Genomic DNA, 17693 nt, shown 5'->3' on the forward strand with positions numbered 1-17693 from the left:
TTGCAGGAACAGACTGATGGCTATGTGGGAAGAGGAAAACAGCACAAGGTTTCACAGTGTCAATGCTGTACACGTGTTCTGTTTGGACACAGTTGGTAGCCACGGGGACTGAACCCCTGAACTTGGCCGTGTTAAGAGCCTCACTGCACCACAGGACCACACAACACATGTCTGAAGTGAACAGATGAAGCAAATTCAGCCTTCTTGTATGAACAAAGTTCTCTTTATATTTTACTGTTAAGTACATTAGACAGTCAAACAGCTGTTTAACATGATATAAATACATTTTTGTAAAGCTCTGGAGAAAAATCTGGCATTTACAGATCAGTCCAGCACAGGTAGTGTTAAAATGGGAACATTAAAGACAAACATGCACCAAACCATTACCCAGTGGTGTGGAATGCCACTGTGTTTGAGCACTGACGCAGACAACACTACCACTTCACCGATTAGTGATCATTACAACAGACTTTTCCAGACCTCCACTAACATTACATTTTTGCTAGTTACTGATTTTTGCCTTCAACGTTTTGGATGATATACGTTATACTTGATATTCAGCTATAGCTGAAGTGTTACTGTGTTTCCGGAGGCCATATTTTTAGAGGGTTTTTTTAACCACTGAAATACAATAAAATTGTCAAATTCCAAATATATAGAGTACCATAGAAAACCTGTGACTGCATACAGTAAGAAAAAAAGAAGAAAAAAACCAGCCGGCTGCCCTTATTTAGTGCAAATGTTCTGGACCATCATTCAACAATATAGTCAGACAGTTGAAAAAGAAAATCATAACAGCTGAAATGACCTAAAAGGTCATGTGATCAGTGTCAACACAGCAGTTTGTTTGTTTCAGTCACCTTCACACAGAATCCAGGTGTCCTCACAGCTACTCAACTCTTGGATATGAAGCTGTCAGAGATGATACAAGATGGGGACTTGCTGAGCTCTGCCAAAAGTGCATTAACGTAAAGGGACACCATAAATTAACTTAATTAATGGGGCCTTATTTATACAATACTGATGAGAAAACGGAACATATTTTTTTTAGAAAGTCTAACGTGTTACATTCTTGTATACATGAGTCCCCAGAAGTTTGTCACATAAGCCAATGCAGAGTACAACTGGTTTAGAGACCAGTATTACAGTACCAGGTCAGGTCACAGCACTACAGTAACCGCAGTGAAACTGAATGAATCCAGACTGGACTCTGATGCAAAGACGGATAATGATCCACTGCACTCTCACATGCAAAAGCTTTTAATTAATTAATTAATTTAATATGAACAATTTTTACAAACATAACACACATGAAGATAAATTAGCCCTTTATAAGCGACTCCCCGTTGCAGCTGCTTTCTTTTTCTTGGATCCATTCTGAGTTTTATGTTATATACCAGAAACCAATGAGTACATTGTATATCAGTTGAGCAGCAGAACACAGAGCGACGTTTTTGAAGATTTGGTGAGGCTTTCCTTATTCCTGTTTGACAACACAGCATCTGATTTCGGCAATATCCTAACTACAAGAGAGTGCAATTTAGAAGTGCTTCGGAGAATCCCCTTCTCCTGCGATCAGGAGGATTTTAAGAAACAATGAAATAAAATAAAAAAGGCTTGTACAGTATTTAAACCGAGCAAATACTAAGGACCAACGTGTGCATTTTCCAACCATATAAATTACAGGTTTAGACAAAGAGTTGGAGATACACTGTGAACAAGCATTTTGTTACTCCACTGATTATAATTCAAAAAAAAGACTCATTGCGAAACATTAATAACTGATGTGGTCTAGAGTTAATCTGTCTATTCAAAGGCCGGTCCATCACTGGGAGTTAGTGCAGTGTGTTTTCCCTGGTGTGTCTGTCTGGTGTTTACATTTTGCCTTTCATTTTAGCATTTGCTACCGTCCTCAAGCACACTTAATCACTAAACATTTCTAAACGCCCGAAATAAGTTATTTATAATTGAGTAAAACAATCTGCCTCTCGAGCATTTAGCCAGTCAATCTAACTTTAAGGTTCCCAGCAGATGAACGCGCAGTTTGGGAAACACACAGTACTCACACTAATAAAACACTCAAGTTGCTCAACTATTTGCACAGTATAATGTGATTGGCTGGGTTAATTCAACATTTGTTCGAAGTTTCTGTGAGCAACACACTGAATCCCTACTGGCCCCAGGCCGACTGCTCTGTAGCTCTCCCTGACTTTTGACTTTTTATTTTAAAGATGTGTAGACATGCACATGTAGGAAAACATCAATCTGCTGCTGACACGTGACATCTACATGTACAGAATACAGGAAAGCATTTGAAATAATAAAAACAATCAGAAGGACAACTGCAAGATTGAAACAACTGACCAAAATACAGATGATTTACATGGCAGTATAACTTAGAACTAGAAAAAATGTCTAGTACTGAAAATAGAGATTTATACACACTAGCTATACAAAAATACATTGCTTTATTTCAAATCGCAATGAAGTCCTTTCTTTGCACAAACCTCATAACTCTGGATCAGGACAATCAAACCAATGTAATCACCAGTGTAAGATATTGTGGACTCCAACCAACATGTCTGGGATTACAGCTCCAGACGCAGCTTTCCCATTCTGCCTTCCCTCATCTATGGGTCACCTAACATCAGCCACACATTCAGCAACACACCAATAAAGCGCAACACTACTTCAAAACAACCAGAACACATAAATAACAGGTCGGATTATATTACCGTAAATGCATTACCACAAGGGTGACTCACAGCAGAATAACAAGCAGAACAGCTGAAAGCTGATGACAGACATTATTAAGGGGAAAAGGGTCATTTTGCTTTATGCTGAGGCTTTTAGGAGAGCCTGGGAAGCCTTTTCAACAGGACTGGAAGAGGAGTAATGGGCGGCACACAAAACAACAGTTTACTAATTAGGCTTCCTGATTCTTTCCTGTGGCTTTTCCAGGCCTTTTTTCCCCTGACTAAGAAGGATAGTTTCCTTCATTGTTAAGGGTAACGTAGTGGAGATTATGGTAGACTGTTTAAAGTATCTGAATTAGGCCACATCACATCACTTATATTCTTTACAGCAGCAAATGTACAATTTGCAAAATGACAATAAAGTCTACGCCAAAACTGACTGTAGGCATTTGCACATCAGCATTGAATGACATTTCTTTCAGACTTCCAGACTGTGCCGTGTCGAAACGTTACATGTGACTGGAACACTACTGGAGAAGATTGTCAGTCAAAATCCCTTCTGGATGTGTTAAAGTGAACAAAGTGAGAGTCCTCAACACATGTTGTTGATGTTGCCTTGACAAAGGCACTTAACCGCAGACTGTCTCAGTAAACCAGCCAATGAGACTGTGGACTGTGTTTGAGAAGAACTGAAGAATTTGATGACACAGGAGCTCCGTATTTGATACAGCGCAAGCATTTAGTGCCTCTTAAATATTGCACTTTGACAGAGGGAGATGCAACGTTAAATATAAGAGGGACAAGGAGTGATTGTGCATACAGCCCTCGGATTAGGAGCTAGAAAAGGGACGATAGGTTGGCACTGCGAGGTAAGTGCTGGAGTGGATTTGGTGAACTGAAGGAGTGTCACAGAAGCCCCTACTGAGGCAAAAGCGAGTCCTTCTATTACTCTATCATTTTCCCTGGAGGTTGGTGAACTCCATGTCTTCCTTGCGGCGTTTTTGCTGGGTAAAGAGGGAGCTGAAGGGGTAGAGTTTGGCTTTGGCTGGGTAGCGCTGGCCAGCAATGTCCACCTCGTAGTCCCCACGGTTGATGAAGTCTGGGGTGATGGGTGTGGGGAGCCCCTCGGGGCCTAGCGGCGGAGATACAAAGCCAAGGCAGACGTGGCGCTCCAGAGTGTAGCTGTAAGCGCTGCTGGTGGTCGTCCCAGCTAGCTGACCGTTACAGTAGATGGGCTCGCCCCACCATGGCCACAGGTCCAGCTCAGTGTCATGGTCGTCTAGAACCAGCATGACGAACCGCCGAAACACACCATCCTGACGCTGCTGCAGCAAGGCCTCACGACCAAGGAAATCCGTGTCCTAATGGAGGCATAGAGCGAAGACACGTGAGAAGGAAGATGTAGCAGAGAATAGAAGAAATAGGTGAAGGGAAGAGGAGTGTGGGAAATTGAGAAAAGGTCAAAGAGAGGAAAAAGGGCAGAGCAGAGGAGAAAGTAAAGGAGAGATAAAAGGCAGAGCACCGTTAGATGTTGTGGTTTGTGACCTACAAACAATTAGCAATCTACAAACACTGCACAGCTCTGTTGGGAGCAACAGGAAACAACCTTTCATTTCGTAATTTTTTTCCGATAAGAAACTTCACAGTAAAGACAGATTAATCTGATGACTATTAATCTGAAAGCAAATTCACTCCGTGGGGTCCATTCATTAATACTGTGCCGACATTATGGCTGTTATGGCATTATGACTGGCTACATCCCAGCAAAGACTATAACACAGATGTTTAAGGGTGTAGCAAAGCAGCTGGTATAGTACCTTATTATTTTTCAATTATTCTCTTATCTTCCAACCGCTTTAAAGTAAAAAATGTGTAAAATTTAAACGAGAGCTTCAAAAAAGCTTTATGTAAACCACGTTGGCAAAGTCCTTGTGTAATAACGTAACAGACAGAAATACAATGCATCAATACTCATATTATTGTTGAATCTCCAAAATGACAGCAACTCTGTACTGTTTACTGAAACACCATAATGCCAAATAAAAGGCTTTTTGTAACCCAAAACCAGAACGCCCTGGCAGATATACACTTTGATGTGGTTACAGAGCTGAACTGGTAACAGACCTTGTCAAACTTAACCCTGAACTCTCGTCCACACTCCAGCGGGGTGGTGAAGGTGTCAAGGTCCTGACCCCAGAAGGCAAAGAATTTCTCTATGCGTAGGCTGCGCAGTGCGTAGTACCCCGCATTACGAATCCCATACTTCTGACCCACTGACATCACCTCGTTGTACACATGCAGTGCATACTGCAGAGAACAGAGGAAAATACTAATGTTAGACTTAATGTACTGTACAGTATGTAGCACTTTCTTAAAGCTGACTTTACCAACCATCCTGTGGAATGGTGACTAGATACATATTCTTTTGTGTGTGTAGATGTGAGCAGGTCACACCTCTATAGGGATGTAGAGCATGAAACCTGGTTCCCCAGTGTGAGTCATACTCATCACTCTGATCCCATTGGCATAGCCAACACTCATCTCCTGTAAACACACATACACACAGTCAGTGTGAGGATAATAAAGGAGTATAAACAGTTACTTGTGCTACTGTTAGCAGTACTTTCACTACTACAACCACAGGTGCAATCTAAAGTACTGCTGCTGCTACTACCTCAGTTACTCCAACAATTAATATTAACACTCTGCTCTCACAACTATTATTATTATTATTATTATTATTACTCTGTTAATGTTATTGTAACTAGCCTTTGTTTCCTACCTTACAGAACATGGAGGGGAAGTGGTCAGGTGTCATGGAAACATATGACAACTCAGCCAGAACATCCATTGCACGAGGTCCAATCAGATTTAAAGCTGTGGGTAAAGGATCAGAGTTATAAACACTTTAGAAAGACCTTCTGATTAACAAAGTTCAGCATTGACCCTCTTGGCGAAGAGATCCTCAGTTGCTTTTATCTTGTATATAAAAAATAGAATGTAGGCCTAGTGTTGCTCACATTTCAGACAGTTAAGGTAATTACATTCCAAATATATAAACTACATTTTGGACGTGTAATTAATCACCCTCTTGGTCCCCCTAGTGTTTAATTCCGCCAACGCCAAACCCAAAATCAGGTCGCTTAAATAACTGGGTTAAGAGCAGAGAGTGGATGTGGGATGCTGGTGCATTGCTTCCACCATTTAATATTGTGTGGGCACTAGATGCCGACATCACTACGGGACCTTAACAATGGTGCTGTGCGTTTACCAGTGTACTTCCAGCTGACGTCCTCTAGGTGGAGGTGTGGGTCATTGGGCATGTGTTTCTTTATCCAGGACCAACAGTGGACCTGCTGGTCTGTCGGAGAGATGATGAAGAAGCTGGAGAGGGGACAAAAATGTGAGTTACTTTAAATGGTCATGGTCAACTGCGTGTCTATAGCATTATTGCCTAGGTGTTACAAACCTGTTCTTGCTGAGGCGGACCACGCTGCAGTCATTCTCATAGCCTCCCCTCTCATTAAGCATTCCGGTGTGAACGATGTGTCCAACAGGAACATCGAGGTCGTTGGCACACAGATGCTGCAGCAGGTCCAGGGCCTGGTCCCTTGTTGACTGTGACATCAGGACAGACCAGAAGGTTCGACTTAAATAACTTTAACACAGTGGATGCATTACTCATCGACTGAAGTTAATTTATTTAAAAAGACAGAATGCATATCTGCTGCATCATGACAAAGACCTGCATAATCTGCCATTTCAAAAAAACATTTAGCTATGTTCTGGCACAGATGAACGTAACACATGATGACATCACTCACTGGGTGTGACCAGATGAGCAATGTACAGTGGTGTGAAAAAGTGTTTGCCCCCTTCCTGATTTCTTATTTTTTTGCATGTTTGTCACACTTAAATGTTTCAGATCATCAAACAAATTTCAATATTAGTCAAAGATAACACAAGTAAACACAAAATGCAGTTTTTAAATGAAGGTTGTTATTATGAAGGGAAAACAAAATCCAAACCTACATGGCCCTGTGTGAAAAAGTGATTGTGCCCCTAGACCTAATAACTGGTTGGGCCACCCTTAACAGCAACAGCTGCAATCAAGCGTTTGCGATAACTTGCAGTGTTTGTTGATTGAGAACAGGTGTGGCAGTAATCAGGCCTGGGTGTGGCTAGAGAAATTTAACTCAGGTGTGATAAACCACAGTTAAGTTATGTTTTAATAGGAGGGGCAATCACTTTTTCACACAGGGCCATGTAGGTTTGGATTTTGTTTTTCCTTAATAATAACAACCTTCATTTAAAAACTGCATTTTTTGTTTACTTGTGTTATCTTTGACTAATATTTTAATTTGTTTGATCTGAAACATTTAAGTGTTACAAACATGCAAAAAAAATAAGAAATCAGGAAGGGGGCAAACACTTTTTCACACCACTGTATATTTAGAAGTCTGAACCCACAAAGAGGGAAGTGCAGTAGCAGTTTTCTATCCTATGTGATCCAGAGCTGATTAACCCTTATAAGTTGTCCATAGTGCATCATGACTTACAGTCAGCTCAAACTTAGTGAAGGAGGACATGTCGATGACACAGACGGCCTCTTTGCAGCATTTCACTTCTGCTCCAACAATGTCAAACCAGTCCGGCTTGTAGAAGGTCTTACTCTGGTCCAGAGACAGCAGATCTACACAGACACACATACACAACCAGCCATGCTTTAAAGAAAACATAGGCTATTGTGTGCCATGGAGGATTGAGAATATACAACCAAACTACACCAGGTGATTTCACTCATTAAGCTGCATTGCTAATAAATACAAAATAAACATTTATTTTCTTTAAATCCCTTTAAACCTGTGCAGAAGTTTCTAGTGACCACTTTAGACTGGCAATGTCCAACCATATGAAAATACAGCACCACGTATCAGTGAAATTACCCGCGTAGTCTTTAGTTAGAATAAAAGCCCGGCAAACTCTCAGTTCATCACAGGAAACAGCATCATTAACCATACCTAGTTTAAGGAATCAGTTTTTATAGTGATCCTCAGTCATCTGACATCAGTGTCGTCAGGTTTACTGGGTTTACTGCACTTGAAAACCCTGAACTCAATGAATTTTACAAAATCATTTGGATTCTCAAGGCTTACCGAAGACTTATAAAGATAAAGAGAATGTACTATGTTGCTGGTGAATAATGTGTACCTTTCCCTGGAGGAACAAAGTATTTGGGCCTTTCAAAACCATGCTTCTCCATCCACCGAGCTCCCTGGGTGTCCAGACGGTCATACAGAGGACTGGTCCAGCAGTAAAGCTGACCTTTAATCCAGTCTGAAAGTCCCTTAGCGAGGAACCTTCCATAAAATAACAGTTCTGCATATTTAAACAAAATAAAAACAACTACTGACAGTCATAGGCTGGACACAAACACACACAGACACATTGTAAGCACAGACCTAATCATACCAAACCAAAACTGAAAAACACAAACGGATACTGACGTTAGCACATATTAGCACAGCCTTTGCTCATCTTTGTTGCCTTAATCGCCTCAAATCTTTTTGAGTATGATGCCAAACAGCAATAATCCATAAAATAACAGTTCTCCAGAGATGTTCAATCGGGTTCAAGTCTGGGCTCTGGCTGGGCCACTCAAGAACACTCACAGGCTTGTCCCGTAGCCACTCCTTTGTTATCTTGGCTGTGTGCTTAGGGTCGTTGTCCTGTTGAAAGATGAACCTTCGCCCCAGTCTGAGGTCCAGAGCGCTCTGGAGCAGGTTTTCATCAAGGATGTCTCTGTACATTGCTGCATTCAACTTTCCCTCGATCCTGACTAGTCTCCCAGTTCCTGCCGCTGAAAAACATCCCCACAGCATGACGCTGCCACCACCATGCTTTACTGTAGGGATAGTATTGGCCAGGTGATGAGCGGTGCCTGGTTTCCTCCAGACATGACACTTTCCATTCAGGCCAAAGAGTTCAATCTTTGTTTCATTAGACCAGAGAATTTTGTTTCTCATGGTCTGAGAGTCATTCATTCTCTCCACAGAGAAATGCTGGAGCTCTGTCAGAGTGACCATCGGGTTCTTGGTCACCTCCCTGACTAAGGCCCTTCTCCCATGATTGCTCAGTTTGGCTGGGTGGCCAGCTCGAGGAAGAGTCCTGGTGGTTCCAAACCTCTTCCATTTACGGATGATGGAGGCCACTGTGCTCATTGGGACCTTCAATGCTGCAGAAATGTTTCTGTACCCTTGCCCAGATCTGTGCCTCGATAGAATCCTGTCTCGGAGGTCTACAGACAATTCCTTGTACTTCATGGCTTGGTTTGTGCTCTGACATGCACTGTTAACTGTGGGACCTTATATAGACAGGTGTGTGCCTTTCCAAATCATGTCCAATCAACTGAATTTACCACAGGTCGACTCCAATCAAGTTGTAGAAACATCTCAAGTATGATCAGTGGAAACAGGATGCACCTGAGCTCAATTTTGAGTGTCATGGCAAAGGCTGTACATACAATAATATCTTCTACAAAGTTACAGTGTGTCGATATTGTTATTATGTAGAGTTAGTAGATAGTGGAAGGAAGCTCCAGGGTCCTGTTTACATCCAAAAACGGCACACTCTGCAACAGGGCTATTCAATTACAAATTCAATTGGGCCAGATTTTAAAACCAGGAAATGTAGATGGGCCAGACATTTTCAGCAGCCTATTTAAAACCTTTTTTTTTTTTTTGTAATGACAAATTTTAAACAAATGCAAATTAATGTAATAAAAAATAGCAGACATTTGGAGATAGCAGTAAAGTAAACAAGTACTTGGCAGGGTTAAACTGATGGTTTTCATTGTCAAATTTATGTTTCAGGGTTGAAAGAGACATCTTTTCAGTAGAGCACTTCCCTACTTGCGACTGTCAATAGCCAAATGTTTTGAAAAGCTACTAAGCGTGGTCGGAACTCACATGAGAAAACGTTGATTTGTGAAAGATATGATTGGTGGTGTCGTTACATCCATAAACATCCTGCCCGATCGGTATTGCGCATTTGGAATTCTCAACAGAGATGAGAAGGAAGCAAGATGGCTCACTCGTTAGCTACTTCCATACACTATATATGTAGTTTACTTATTTTGTCATATATCAGATTTATGTAGCTGGGCCACTCAGAAGTTCTTCTGGGCTGGATGTGGCCCGCGGGCCGGCAATTTAATAGGCATGCTCTACAACGTTTGCTGTCAAAACTTTCACTACGCTAAATTAGTGCAAACTCTCGCTCTCTGTACTGACAAATCCGCTCTGCACTGGAGGTTTAAGGTTTCTTTGCCGGTGGCATTGCGATTGGGTTTTGAATTTGTGACGTCCCAAATCTAGCTTGCCCAGGATACGTTTGAATCTCAGATTTTTGGAAAGTGTACAGACATCTCCCCCCTTCAGTAGAGGAATGTGAAAACACCTCTCTAGTGACAAACTTTGCACAGAAACAAGTCAGTAAAGTCAAGGACTGACGTTTTGGGGGATTTAATCAAAAGAAAAACACATTTTTGAGCAGAGGGATATTTTAACTACCTTTAAGGTGTTGGAAACCCAACATTATGAATTTGTAACTTATCTGATGTTAATTGTGCTGGTGGTGCTGAGAGAACAACTTAATCAATCAGTGTGCAACTATTTTATTACCGTCACCACCTTAACCAGCCTGTCACAACATAAATGTAGACTGTAGGTTTAAGGATAGGTCAAATTTTTTTATAGTCCCATATTTACATTGAAAGAGTTATTAGTTGCTGTAATCATTCTTCCTCCCCATGCTGGCTGTTAAGAGATCACTTCCATGTCTCCAATGGAAAAGATGGGGAACAAAATCCACAATCCTCTTTTCATGCAAAAATGCATTTCAAAGTTCAACACAAACTAACATGAGGCTTCTGTAATGTTGTCATGTATATGGGAATGTGAGTATTGTTTTAAGACGCACCAAACAAACTGTAACAAGAGTTCACTACTCACGCATGACTTCCATTACTCTGTGACGCAGGAAGGTTCGGCTGCTCTGCAGATTGCCAAAGCGTTTGATGTCCAGTGGCCACACATTGGCAGTGGGGTAGCCATAGGTCATCCACTCTGCCAGATACCTGGACACCAAACACACCATTTGTGCTTCATTGAAATGCAGTCAAAACATCACTGAAAATAATAAACTGAGGCTGAATTGTTGTAATGTTTGTTCTCACAAATACTGTAGGCTATCCTCTAGCAAATACACTTATACCCATGCTTACTTGCCAGCTCCTCCAGCAAAGGACAGGCCAGAGGAGTTCATCCCTGCCAGCACGTAGTAGCCAGAGACACCCGGCGTCTCCCCCATCAGGCAGCGCATATCAGGGGTGAAGGACTCCGGACAGTTGACTAGCTGATGGATCTCAAGTGACTCAAGACCTGGCATTCTCCTCAGCAAGGCACTGAGCATTGGCTCTGGAGGTAGAAGACAATAAGGTTGCTATATAATCTCTATTAAGAAATTCTCCAAAAGGTGCTATTGCAAATGAGTAATGTTGTCATATAATGAACATAAACAAATTATGCCAGCTGTCTTAGTATTTCTCAACATTTAAAGCCACATTTCCCATAAATCCCACTGCTTCCTGCCACAAAAAAATGAAGCTGCCACTTTTCTTCCTGTCCCTCTATACTGTCTTTCAAATTACTGAAAAACAAAAATTAACAAAATACTCAAGTTGGCTCCAATTACATTTGCCCAACCACCACCCACCACAAACAATCTATTATTATTACTATTACTACTATTACGAAAGACTCTACAAGCTAAAGCTCCAACTGCGCAGCAGGAACTGCACCCTTTTCCCCACGTTGTGCCATAAACAGTCCAGCAGGTTTTCCAAAACATGAAAGCTGACCCAGTGGCACCTTCAAATGTGGCAGTACAACATAAATTACATAGATTACTTTGAACTGACATTGCTTACAGTTGAAGTCTAATTAATAGTATGAAATAAACATTTCAAAAGCCTACCTGCACTAAAAAAAAACTGGTCTCCCAAGATTTTTTCTTCAATCAATAAAGAACACTTTAAGTAAAAAATAAATAATAATAAACTGAACATCATGACTTCTACCTCAACAACAAAAAAATATCCAAAATGCAATAGAAAGAAATCTGGGGTCATCAGTATAGAAATTATATTGGGCTATGTAAACAAGCAGGCTGGACTACAGGCCTAAACTTAAGTCAAAAATCACAATATATTATCATAGATGAATAACTGTAAAACCTTGCTACTAACAGGGCCAAAAACATGTAAGCTAGCCTAAAAATAGAGATGCCCAGGCTTGCTGCCATATAGGACAATCAAACAAAAAACCCTTATACGGTATTACTACTGCTCTTTGGACTCTTTTGGGATGCAACTGCAAATGTTTAAGTAATTGACTCACATCAGTAAAGTAAAACTGAGACACCCTAAAGTTATGCAAAACACAACACATATTGTGTCTGTGCTACATTATTGACAACTGAGTGGATGAACTGATGAGTCTGCCTTGTCTGCAACTAATTTGTCTCTGTGCAACTGCTGAATGTAAGTTAAAAATGATGAGTCTACACAGAAGATTACCATTTCATTCAGACGGGCTGACACCAAAATTTGACATTTAACATGAATTGATCATTGAAGATTTTTGTCTCCTATTCAGTGTGGCTGTCAAGAAAATATAGCCGTGTGACATCTCATTTACATTTAACCAAATATGTTAATTTGTTCCTTTTAAGCTATCTTCCCCTCTCCCTTCTCGGCCTCCCATCCCTCCCTCCCTCCCTCCATTACCAAAGTGGTCCCAGTCCTCCTGCATGTTCTGGATCTCCAGCTGGTTGCGGCCCTCAGTGAAGATGGGTTTAGGGTTCTTCTCAAAGCCCCCTGACAGAAGGCCTCCCTGCCATGGCCGCACATATATCCTGCCGTCCATATCGATCACCACTGGAGACAAGACACAGGTCGGTTAGATCCCTTACTTTCGGCTTGTTTGTAGCCAACCTGTAACCTCATGTAATTTAAATTTGCTATAGTAATAATCAAAATGTGGAGGTCCTTCTCTATTACAGACATCATATTTAGCTGGCAAAACAGTAATAGGGATTTCAAATCTATTAGCAACTGTGCCTGCTGCAAGAAAAAGTTAATTTTGCTGTGTTTTTGATGTGTGAGACCTGGTGTGCTGGGTGGAAGTGGCTCCTGGAGAGGTTTGGTGAGGAGGTAGAAGTGTTCACAGCCATGAAGAGGAACCGACACCTTCATCTCACTAGCCTGGCCCAGCTCATAAGCCCACTAGAGCAGAGAAAGACAGAAGAAATATGTGTATCTGCTGCTCTGAACACAGGCGAATGGACCGTGCCAACCTACCAAATAAGATCAGCTATTTACAGTAAGGACTCAAACTCAAAACTAGGGACTAATTGTCACCTCAGCTGCCCCCATTAAACTGGCAACTGGTTCCACTAATGTCGTAAGAAATAATATACAACTAATTACCTGTGGGAGACACTGCAATCTGTCCTGTAAGTCCTGCCAATTTGTTTAGGCATACTGTATTTATCTATTAGTATAATGTAGGTGAGGGTTTTCCTTCATTACTTCCCCAATCTAAGTTGGCACTGGGACTTGTTGATGCTTCCCCATTTGTATCCCACAATCCCACTCTGAGGTTTACCTGTCCAGCACAGTTGACGAAATATTTACACTCAATGGAACCACGGTCAGTCTCCACCGCCATCACTTGACCCTTCTCTACCAGAACCTGCTGAACACTGGTTCGCTCCAGTATCTGAACCCCTGGATGGGATGAGAAGGACAAAGAGATGTAGGAGGAGGCAAAAAGGAGAAAAGGGAGGAAGATGAAAGGGGGAGATGCCAATGAAGAGGAGGAGAGTCAGAGGGATAAACAGCAAAAGGGTTAGAATTAAAAGGTAGAATATAAGTACTGCTTGTATAGCATTTTGTTATGATGGGCCATTAATGTTCCACCAAAGGCAAGTTGTGAGTCTCTTACCTTGTCCAGCAGCAGCCACAGCCAAGGCGTGGTTAACATCAGGTGGAGACACCACAGCATCTGCAGGGAGGTGGAGCGCCCCCACCAGGTCATGAATGTTAACAAGAGGGTGGAGTTTGGCCACCTCTTTAGGCTTAATGATGTTACAGCTGATCCCCATTACCCTACGAATAGAGTGAAAAAGATGAAGGCCTAACACTAATACAGATGTTATCCTTAAAAGGCACTGCATATCTAACCTAATTCCTGACCTCTGAATCATTTGAATATCTGAACAAATCAGAGATGTAGGCATTAGTATGTACTTTAAGTGCAGACTTTAATCTTTAATTTAAGGGTATTGACAGCAATATTGGGTGAACCGTGCAGAAATTGCAACCATTTTTATACATAGACGACACATTTCAGGGTACCAAAAGAAATTGGACAAATTAACATAATATGAAATAAACTCGTCATACTCAATACTTTGTTGCAAATCCTTTAAAGTCAATGACTGTCTGAAGTCTGGAACCCATAGACATCACCAGACGCTGGGTTTCTTTCATGGTGATGGTCTGCCAGGCCTCTTCTGCAGCGGTCTTCACTTCCTGCTTGTTTCTGGGGCTTTTTGCCATTCAAAAACATTCTACTTTTTGGTCTTGAAAAAATCTTTGGTCGCTTCGGCAGTATCTTTTGGGTCATTGTCCTGCTGCAGTGTGAAGCGGCGACCTGAGCAGATAGGATTGCTCTGTACACCTGAGAATTCATCCTGCTGCTTTTGTCAGCAGTCATGTCATCAATAAATACAAGGGAGCCAGTTCCACTGGCAGCCTCTTTCCACCACTCTGGTAGAGGTTTATCTGTGTCTCATCAGTCCACAAGATCTTGTTCCAGAACTTTTTTAAGTAATTCTTGGCATATTGTAACCTGGCCTTTCGGTTCTTCAGTTTTATAAGTGGTTTGCATCTGGTGGCAAACCCTCTGCAGTTATTCTGGTGAAGTCTTCTCCTTATTGTGATTTTGGACACAGATTTGCCTACCTCTTGGAGAGTCTTCATGATGTGGCTGACAGTTGAAAAGGGGCTTTTCTTCTAGAGGGAAAGGATTCTTCTGTCATCCACTGCAGTAGTCTTCCAGGGTCTACCAGGCCATTTCTTATTGCTCAGATCACCAGTGCTTTCCTTTTTTTTTTTTTTAAGAGTGTACCAAACAGCTGATTTGGACAAACCTAATTTTTCTGCTATTTCTCTGATTTTCTTCTGCCTCACGATGGCCTTCTTAACTGACATTGTCACCTCTTTGGTCCTCAGATTGACCAATACCAGTAATAGATTCCAAATGAAAATGCCACACTTAGAATCAACTCTAAGCCTTTTATCAGCTGATTTGTGCATGAACTAACAATGGAATAACACGCAACTGTCCTAGGAAAAGCTGAACAGCCAATTGTCCAATTACTTTTGCTCCCTAAAAAGGGTAAACAACAAATATAAATGTTGTAATTCCTACACCGTTCATCCAGTTTGGTTGTAACTACCCTCAAATTTAAGCTGAAAATCTGCCCTTTAATTGTTTCATTTCAAATCCATCATGGTGGTGTACAGAGCCAAAATAACAAAAATGGTGTCGCTGTCGAAATACTTGTGGAGCTGACTGTATGTTTGAGCAAGACACTTGTAGCATCATGCCACCACCAGGCACAAAGTTTATGTCCTGGAGTGGCCATAAGAATCAAAACCTCAATTAAATCAAATTAAATTGTGGCTGGACAGAGCTTGAGCAGTTTTTCAAAGAAGTATGAGAAGACAGAGAACAGAGATTTCTGTGTCTCCATGTGCAAAGCTGCCTCATCCAACAGCAGTAGATGTTGACAAAAGGTATCTCTACTAAATATTGACATGAGGTTTTGGGGTCTTACCTTAGTCGGGATGCCAAGCGCTTCAGAGAGAGGAAGCGATCCTGATTTTGGGCTAGACACAGAGATCCTGTCTTCACATACCCTAAAACATATAAACACACCAAACCACATATTATGTGACTGAGCAGGTCTAAAACTTCTCAAAGCTCTTCCCTCCTAAAAAACAGAGTAAAGCCAAAATGATGCTGATGAACAGCATCAGGATAAGTTAAATATGAATGAAAGCAAAACATGTGGCTGACCTGTTTTGACCCCAGTCTCCTCCTCCAACTGCTGGTAAAGACTATTGGAGTAGCTCGCCATTTTGCACTCAATGGAAATAGGCTTTGCCACGCTGACAATGCCAGCACACAGTCTGGTTGTTCCTGCGCCAAGTCTGCCAACAGAATAACAGGACAGGCAACACAGCAATAGCAGAACAATATCCAATCGACAACTCTTTTTACTGATCCTCTTTTGCCTCCTAACGTACAAACTGTCTTTACCCCTTTCCCCATGGGATGTCACAGGTCAGGGTTGGTGACAGAGCAGAAACCACTGAGCTACAGGGGATTCAGTGTCTTTCTCAAAGCCAATTTAACCAGTTAACACAGAGGCTTAACCATGTTTCATTAAGTTGAAGGGCAACTTTACAATTAATTAAACCCCTCTACCACCTCTAAAACTTCAAACATTCTCAACAAATTAAATTTATTTATCTCACCTGCCCTGCTCCAGCAGCACTATATCAGTCCAGCCCATTTTGGCCAGATGGTAGGCTACTGATGTTCCCACAACACCACCTCCACAGATCACCACACTGGCTTGGCTGGGCAATGGGAGCAGCTGGGAGTCTCCACTGACAGCCATACACTGGGGTGATGTCCAGAGGCCCCTGCTGGCCAATCTATACCCCGTCTGGGGATGCAGCAGCCTGGGGAGCAGGACAGGGGACAGAGCCCTGGAGCTCCGTACACAGCTGCACATAGCTGTGCTTTCTGCAACCACATAACGTTACACACAAACGCACAGCCACACATACTGGTCATGTATTCAAGAAGTCAGGGTTATTATAAGGTATGTTAGATTGTAAACATTGTAAATGTTAACTTCTAATTCTAAAATCTAATATAATTTATTTAAGGTTACATGAAGGTGCAATACAGTTCTTAACTTTATTGGAAAATTACGAATGATGACGTTATTCATCAAGTTGTTGTATTTAGCTCAATTAACGCAGTACATTAAGCATTAAACACATTTTTCAAAACTGTGCAACGAAGACGGGGCCTGGGAAGCCATCAAGGTTAAGTTAACTTACAATAGTCCTTTAGCTGTCACAATTAGCTATATTACAAACACGTTAGCTCTAATCCTCATTGTAGTTATCCCTTTAGCAGCACAGCTAGCTCACAGTAATTTACGTAGCGTTGTAAATTATCCTGGAACCTTATCTTAGAGGCAAAGAGCCTTAGCTGACCTGTACATTCGTAAAGTGTCGTAACAGTTTCTCGACATTTAGTGTTTTTTTTTAGCTCCTAGGGTTAGTGTTAGCGTTAGCGTTAGTGGTACTGGTAGCTAGCGTATGTAGCTTAGGTTATAGCTAAACGTCAGCCGTGTTGACAAACTTTTCCCCTGTTGCTTCCTTCATTGTTTATAACGACATAAAACTCACCGAATTAGCCAAGTCCAGTCGTTGTGATATTTTAAGCACAGAAGTAAATACCAGTGACTGAGTGATATGACAGAAAGTCTTGTTTGGGTATGGTACAGCAACAGTCAGTACCAATGTCAAACTGGCTTCAATCACACCTGGCACTTCCGGTCTAAACCTTCAAAATCAAATCCTTTTACCTGTGCAAGCGTGTTCTTGTAGTTAAAATTAGTGCGACTTCTTAGTTGATTAGCTTGATTTAACTTAAATAAGTTAAGGTAATACATTTGGAGACGTTGAAAATAATATAGTATGCAGCCTACTCATATGTTTACTGTTTAAGAATTTGAATTTGGGTACATTCAATTGTTATGCAAGGAAATGTGTGTCACAAGGCC

The 17693-nt window shown here is 41.5% G+C and overlaps 1 protein-coding gene across 1 annotated transcript; it reads right to left on the reverse strand.

Annotated features, from left to right (window-relative positions):
* Positions 1-201: 201 nt before the first annotated feature.
* Positions 202-17474, reverse strand: pdpr (pyruvate dehydrogenase phosphatase regulatory subunit). The gene is made up of 19 exons (XM_044199027.1): positions 17317-17474; positions 16366-16639; positions 15905-16038; positions 15663-15744; positions 13763-13926; positions 13424-13545; positions 12924-13041; positions 12544-12693; positions 10981-11173; positions 10702-10833; positions 8174-8178; positions 7908-8075; positions 7256-7389; positions 6166-6314; positions 5968-6080; positions 5479-5573; positions 5151-5240; positions 4821-5003; positions 202-4057 (listed from the first exon to the last, which is right to left on the reverse strand). The coding sequence occupies exons 2-19, from the start codon at positions 16626-16628 to the stop codon at positions 3650-3652; spliced, it is 2703 nt and encodes a 900-aa protein (XP_044054962.1). The 5' UTR covers positions 16629-16639; positions 17317-17474; the 3' UTR covers positions 202-3649.
* Positions 17475-17693: the final 219 nt, after the last annotated feature.

Source organism: Siniperca chuatsi, linkage group LG1 (genome assembly GCF_020085105.1).
Source record: "Siniperca chuatsi isolate FFG_IHB_CAS linkage group LG1, ASM2008510v1, whole genome shotgun sequence".
NCBI lineage: Eukaryota > Metazoa > Chordata > Actinopteri > Centrarchiformes > Sinipercidae > Siniperca > Siniperca chuatsi.

Excerpts from the sequence above, each read along its gene's own strand:
- pdpr (XM_044199027.1), bottom strand. The coding sequence starts at position 16,628 with ATGTGCAGCTGTGTACGGAGCTCCAGGGCTCTGTCCCCTGTCCTGCTC. Across the intron at positions 10,834-10,980 it reads TTTGCTGGAGGAGCTGGCAA|GTATCTGGCAGAGTGGATGA; the intron begins GTAAGCATGGGT and ends TTTGGTGTCCAG. Across the intron at positions 5,241-5,478 it reads TCCCCTCCATGTTCTGTAAG|GAGATGAGTGTTGGCTATGC; the intron begins GTAGGAAACAAA and ends GTGTGTTTACAG.